Source organism: Euprymna scolopes, chromosome 31 (assembly GCF_053919585.1).
Source record: "Euprymna scolopes isolate OS-2025 chromosome 31, ASM5391958v1, whole genome shotgun sequence".
In the NCBI taxonomy this organism is placed as follows: Eukaryota; Metazoa; Mollusca; class Cephalopoda; order Sepiida; family Sepiolidae; genus Euprymna; species Euprymna scolopes.
In genome coordinates this window covers 73,810,308-73,817,632 of record NC_136512.1, presented here as the reverse complement: position 1 = coordinate 73,817,632, position 7,325 = coordinate 73,810,308, and the positions used below count along the sequence as shown (strand labels likewise).

The window sequence follows — 7,325 nt, the reverse complement described above, 5'->3', positions numbered from 1 at the left end:
CTCTCTGATAGACTCATAAGTGTAGTGGTTGATGGGCAGAAATCAGAGGCCCAACTCTCTTCCTGAGCTACATCAATGATCTCCCAAAACACATACTTAAATCATTCGTTGACATCTATGCTGATGACATGACCATCTATGGCAACACATCTAAGGCCGTAAATGATAAAGTTCTCTCTGATTCTCTCTCCTCTGATGGTACAGTGGGGGAAGAGGTGGCTGGTTACTTTTAATGCATCTAAAACCAAGCTTCTATCTTTACATCATCAACACTCTGATCCCCATCTGGCATCAATTGAAATGGATGGCTCTCATCTAGGCGAGGCTCCATATTTTGATAAGCTTCCGGGTTTGACCTTTATTCCTGATCTGAAATGGAACACGTACATCAAGTCTGTTGCCAAGGTCGCTGGTAAAATGGTAGGATCCTTCTACCGCTCCAGAAGATATCTCACTGCTGATGCAATTCTCTATCTATATAAAAGCCAAGTACGTCCAAGGATGGAGTACTGCTGCCACATCTGGACAGAAACTGCTAAAAACAGCCTATCCTGCCTTAACAGAGTACAAAATAGACTTTGTGGCTTAGTGGAGATGCTCTTTTCTCTTCCTTGCAACCGCTCTCCCACAGAAGAAACGTTGCGAGCCTGTCTTTATTTTATCGTTACTTCCATGGCAAGTGCTCGTTTGAACTCCAATCTCTGCCCCCCCCCGCCAATCTTTCATGATAAACACCCGTCTAGCTGAAACGACTGTCAAAAATTTTCCCCACTCTTTATCTGTGCCAAAACCAAAACGTAGATTCCATGAACAAAGCTTCTTTCTTAGAAGTGCACGCCTGTGGAATTCTCTTCCGTTTGCCTGTTTTCCACCTGACTACAACTTGGATGTCTTCAAGTCCAACATAAACAAATTCCTGCTGAATCTCCCCCTTTAGTAAGACACTTTATCAAATCTCCAATACTAACGATTACTACAATACTATCTCATTGATTACTGTACACGCAATAACCCTTATCCCCGAGTGGCTTCCGGGCCTTGATAAGTGATGACTACCATGTAAACAGAAAACAAAAAAAAACCCTTCCATTTTATAATAACAAAACAGAGAAAGAAAAGCAAGGCGCAATTAAAGTCATTTGCCTTTTAGCATTCGTTGAAATCACTTGGTGATTTGGCCGTGAATACAAAAAAAAATGGCCACGATTCGACTCCTACATCTTTGAAGTGTCAATAATAGCTTAAAAATAATGATACAAAACAAAATACTGTTAGAAACCCACACAATAAATATCACGGTAACATTTATTGGATGGGTTTTTAACAGTATTTTGTTTTATTTTTATTTTTAAGTCATTATCGAAACTTCAAAGGTGTAAGTATCAAATTGCGGCCATTTTTCTTGTTTGCAAGTAACGCTAGACACTACTTGTTTTTCGAACCGAATAAACGTTTTAAAGTAAGTAAAAACACTAAAAACTTATCCAGGTAGGCAGAAGAGTAACTTATCTTGCATTTTTCATTTTGATGTTTAATACTACAAAATACTCCAAAACAGGGGCCCTACGAGCTAACAGATACTACACATCGATCATTGCTAGAAAGCCTGGAATTTTAATGATAAAGAAACACGTTTTCGGAGTAAATCATCTTCTCATTTTACTTGTCATTTCCTTCGAAACCAAAATAACCCGTTGTAGTTGTAGCAACACAATTTGACGGAAATTACCGAAACGGGGAGGGGGGATGTACTTTTAAAAAAAAAAATTAATCTTTATTCGTTTTTAATATCAATAATATCTTTTTTTTTCTGAAAAAAGTGCAGATATTATTTAAAAAACACAAAAAGTAATAGAAAGGAAAATATTTCTGAAATTTAATTTAATATTCTTTTTTTCTTTGAACTCCATTGCGGGAGATTCCGATTAAATACGAAACGGCTAGTATTACATAATATCGTTTACCAAAAATTTTCTTTAAAAAGAATTATATTTATTGATATATAAAAATAAATTATAAAAGTAATTTTTTTTAGAAATATTCTCATATAAATCAAAAGAAGTGAACTATATACTATCTATATAAAAATGAATGTTGAATGTTTCTGCCTGTCTGTCTTTCTTTCATAATTCGGCTGCTATAAACTTGATAAGGAGGTTAAACGCTTTAATTTACATTTTGAAAAGAGATTATTAAGCTAGAGAAGTTTTATTTCATTTTAAAACAAATAAGTAATTTTAATAAGCTGGCTTTAAAAAGTTAAAAATATTTTTATATTTATGAATAAACTTGTTCAAAGTTTTAAAAGTGTGTTAAAAAAGTTAAAAAAAATTTTTTTTAAATGTTTCATTTTTTAAAAAATATTTTAATATATATTTATTGACTAAATGAACTTGTAAAATAGGAGGCCAAAATTAGAAGAAACAAAAGCGTAGAAAAAGTTCGAAAATAATATAAAAATTAAACAGATTGCCTCCCGTGATAACTAAGCGAACTGATCCGCGACCGACGTAAATAGAAACAGGCCTAGCCACTAAAAGCCACGTGATCTGTAACGTCACCAGATAAAGTATAACGGTCACGGACTCACGTTATCGACTATTACGAAGAATTTTATTTTCTGTTTCATTTCTCAAAGAAATTGCCGAAGGATTGGTCCAGAAATGGCTCGTGTCTTCTTTTCTGAAAAATAAAAGAATTATTTTACATTTTGACGTGTGCAATTAAAAAGGCGATTTTTTTTTTGGGGGGGGGGATACCGTAAAGTCTTATATTTTAAAATTGTATTTAATTATTAATTTAAGCTGTTAAAAGTATTTTTAAATAGAATTTTTTTTATAATCATTTTTCTTTCAAATATTATTCCATTTCCAGCAAACATTATGTTGAATTATTTTTCTTTTAACTATATATTTTTTTATCTAAAAAAAAATGAATTTTTGATGAGAACGTTGAAAATTTAAATGTACTTGTTAAACTTAAAATTTAAGTTGTTAAACAAATAATTTTTGCATGAACTTTTTTTTTTCAGTCAACAGACTGAAAAAAAAAGTTCATGCAAAAATTAATAAATATTTCAAAAGTTCATGCAAAAATTATTTAAATATAAATATTTTTTTCATCCAGTATCATTCATATATTTTGGAAATATCGTTAACTTATACTTCAGGCATGACGTCATTTTTCAATATGCAGGCGGGCAGGCCTGTTTTACGGTGGTTGTGCCTGCGTGCGGAAATTATCGAACTTACATGTGACTTTTTAAAAATATTGTTTTATAGGGAATTAATTTCAATTAATTTATTTTTATTTTCAATATTTTATTTCAATTTCGTGAGAAAACGTTAATATTTTTTTTTATCTTTATAAATAAAATTTTTTCACCGTTTTAAAAGTTTATGGATTAGGTAGTCATAATATTAAAACATGTTTTAAGTTTTAATCTAATGATATTTAATTGTTTATCTATTGAAAAATTCCATATCAAAAATGTTTTTAAAAAAAAGTTCGAAAATAATGATAATAATAAACAAACAGGTTGCTTTACGTGATAATTAAGCGACCTGATTACGGAAAGTGCCGAAGTTAGATATGACTGACTTTTTTTCTTTTTTTTTTATCATTGTTTAATGGTAATAAACTTTAACTGGTTTTTATTATTTTTTTTTATTTAATTTTAATATCGAGGGGAAGTTTGTAACTTTTGCTTTTTAATATTAAAAAAAAAAAAAAAAAAAAAAAAAAACAACAAAAAAAAAGTTTAGGGAAGAAAAAAAAGTTTGAGTTATTTCCCTTGAATTGTACTTTTTTTTTTTGTCGATTCAAGGTCAAAGTCCATTATGAAGATGGCGGCGAAGCTCGTCAGTCGGTCAGGAAAAGAAGCACGATCCCCCTACGAAAAAGACGGCTTCGGAGGCGGACTGGAACCCTACGAAAGCCTCAGGTAACTCAGAAACGAAGCCGGAGGCCACAATAAAAAGCTTCAATCATCTAACAAAACTTAATACAATCCGATTACAACTATATAGGGGAAAACAAAAGAAAGTTATATACGAAAAAAGTTTTTAAAAAGGGCCGATAAGAAAGACGTGTCAGCCATTAATATTCATTTATATATATTTATACATAGACTTATGTTTATATATATACGTAAACATAGATATATATATAAATTCATATTTTATTATTTACATAGCTTTGGTTTTTATTTATGCTGAGTGCTATCTCTGTGCTGTAAAAAAAAATCCAAATGCAACAAGTCCTGGATTATCAGATACAAAATGGATTTATTCAAACCTGGATTAAAACAAATCTAAGGAAAAAAAAAGGCGAAGGATTCTTAGTTTGTCTTTCCCTAAAAAAAGGAGTGTTTTATAATTATGGCGATTTTGTTGCGACAATTCACATATAAGGTAAGAAAATAAAAGGATTTAATTAGTTGCTCATTATTAACAAAAACTTTCTATTTGTTGTTTAAAAAAAACCAGGAAGATAAGTTTTGGTTCACTCGTACTATAGGGACTTTTGACATAACTTTTCTCACTTTTTATTTTTATTTTTGTTTTTAACTGAATTTTAAATATAAATAATTTTCTGGACTGAAATATAATTTCCTGAAATAAAATAGGTACTAGTGCATTTATTGATCCGTGCTAAAATAATGACGTTATTTAAAAAGCCGTTCTTAACATGAGGAGGGGAGGGTGTTTTGTACCTATACTTTAACCTTACAATTGAATGAAAAAACATAAAACTTTAATTAAACTTGGAAATACGATTAAAAAAAAAATCGCGCGGATCAGTAAGTGCATTAGCACCGATAAAATTATTTACTTTATAAACTATATATATATATATATATATAATATATATATTATATATATATATATATATATATATATATATATATATATAGTTTTAGTTTAATCTTTTAATCACTAGCGGCCATTTCTAATTATTTTTATTTTTTCACAAAAAAATAAAACTATACTTTGTTTGTGTGTGTGTGTGTGTATATATATATATATATATATATATATATATATATAAACGATGTCTATGCGCTTACTGCACTAGTTTCAAGTTTTACGATACACCCTCCCCATGTTAAGAATGGTTTTCTAAATGTTATCATTCCAGCAGTCCAGCACAGTACAGTGAGTACTGACTGCATGAGTATTCATTGAACTTGTAAAAATTCTTTTGAAAACATTGAAAGAATTTTTTTTTCTTCATTTAGCAAAACGAATATCGAAAACGCAAAGATTTTATAACTTGTCAATGTCTATATTAAAGAAAAACAAACTTGTGATCACTTCTCGTGTCTTTGTATTTCTCGCATTTGTGTGACTTTATTTAGTCGACCTATACGAGAGTGCCAACCCCCTAAAAATACAAGTTCTTCACCTTTTTATTTATTTTATTTTTCAATTTAATTTTTTTTTTACTTTCTTCGATTATCATAGATTAGACTTAATCATATTAGGAGAAAAAGGTAAATTTTTACGACGTGACCCAACGTATTATAAACACCCCAACTTCCCCATGTTAAGAACGGCTATCGGAATACCCCCCCCGATCTCCCTATGTTAAGAACGGCTTTCGGAATACCCCCTCTCAACCTCGAAAGCGGTTCTTAACATTGGGAGGTTGGAGGTGTTTATTCCGGAAGCCGTTCTTAATATGGGGTGGTTGAGGGTGTTTATACTACGCTGGAGCAGGTCGTAAAAACATACCGAAAACATTTTGATTTAAAAAAAAAAAAAAAAAAAAAAAAATTAATTACTTGAGGTGCTTTAATCACGTGACACGTCGGTAAAGAAACGGACAAGCTAAGTCGGGTAGCAATTAAGTAGAACGTTATAACAAGAAAATGAACTTCCTTAAGTCATTAAATCTTTTTTTTTTTTTTTCAAAATTTTTTCTATCAATGATACCTAAGTCTATGATAATCGTCAAAAGTTTTTTTTTTTTTTTTTTTTTTTTTTTTAAGGTATAAAACACGCATTTTTAGGGGGTGGGCATTCTCGTACAGATTTATTTTTATTTACTATTTATCGATTATTTTAAAAATAAAAAAAATTTACCATTTTAAGCAAAATGCAATTTATTCGTAAACTTTAAATTTATTTTTCATTTTTTTTTTTTTTTTTTTAATAAAATTAATGACCTTTTAAAATATGTAAGAAATTTTGAAGTTTTTAAAATCGTATTTAAAAAAAAAATGGTTATCCGTAGCTAACAATTTGTCTGACGTCAAATGTGTACTTCTGCGAAATACGGATCGTGTTGAAATAACATTTAGAAAGCCATTCTTAATATGGGGAGGGAACTTTGTTTTGCAACTTTTCTGTACTTTCACCTAACAATTTAATAATCAGAGAAGGTACTTGTTGAGATGATCGACAGGTCCATTTTTGGCACTTATTCAAATTGACACTTATAGCGACAATTACAAAGTAAAGAAAATACAAGAAGTCTGTATGTTTGTATCAGTCACGGAACGAAGAAGAAATATTCCCAAAATCACGTAATTCGATAAAATTGTGTTTTTCTTAAAAAGAATCGAATTTTACAACTAAACGAGTTGTTTTCGTCTGCCATGATTAAGTCTGATGAAATAAAAGATGAGAAACACGATTCGGTATCGAGGTGAAAAATCAACCTTACGTTCAATATAGTTTTGGTAGTGAAAAGCGCTAAAAATCGTAAATTTTTCTTTTTTATTAGTTTTAAAAATAAAACTACTTGATCGATTTACGTGATTTTCGGAGTATGACGTCTTCGTTCTATAACGAGTATGTATACCATACTAACTTTTTTGTATTTTCTTTGCTTCTAATTGCCGCCATAAGTGCCAATCTGTAAGCACCTGATTATTTTTAAATATGTCCTTTAAAGCAAAAACATTACGTACTTAATTGTCATGTCGAAAATAGTAATATATCCCCAAATTACGAAAATTCATAGGTACTTATGCTCTTGATTTTTTATTTACATAGGCATCACCACTTATCAAGGCCAAGAGGCCACTTGAGGATAAGGGTTAAAGAGTGTACAGTTGTACAATATAGTAATCGTTAGTAATGGAAATTCGGTAAATTTGTAAATTTATATGGAACGGCTCATCAAGAACTTGTTTACGTTAGACTTGAAGACAACCATATTATTGTAGTCAGCCGGAAAGCAGGAAAACGGAAAACAATTCCACATGCGTGCAATTCTAAGAAAGAAGCTTTGCTCATGGAATCTACGTTTAGGTTTAGGCACAGATAAAGAGTGGGAGAAATTATTGATAGTGTTTTCTGCTAGACGAGTGTTTCTTG

General features: G+C 30.5%; 1 protein-coding gene across 1 annotated transcript in view; it reads left to right on the top strand.

Annotated features, from left to right (window-relative positions):
- The first annotated feature begins 3,171 nt into the window (after nt 1-3,171).
- LOC145255557 (uncharacterized) overlaps nt 3,172-7,325 on the top strand; it is a 35,528-nt gene continuing 31,374 nt past the window's right edge. Inside the window, exons 1-2 of the mRNA XM_080114013.1 lie at nt 3,172-3,203; nt 3,846-3,943. Of these exons, the coding sequence (XP_079970139.1) occupies nt 3,172-3,203; nt 3,846-3,943 (130 nt within the window). The remainder of the gene's footprint in view (nt 3,204-3,845; nt 3,944-7,325) is intronic.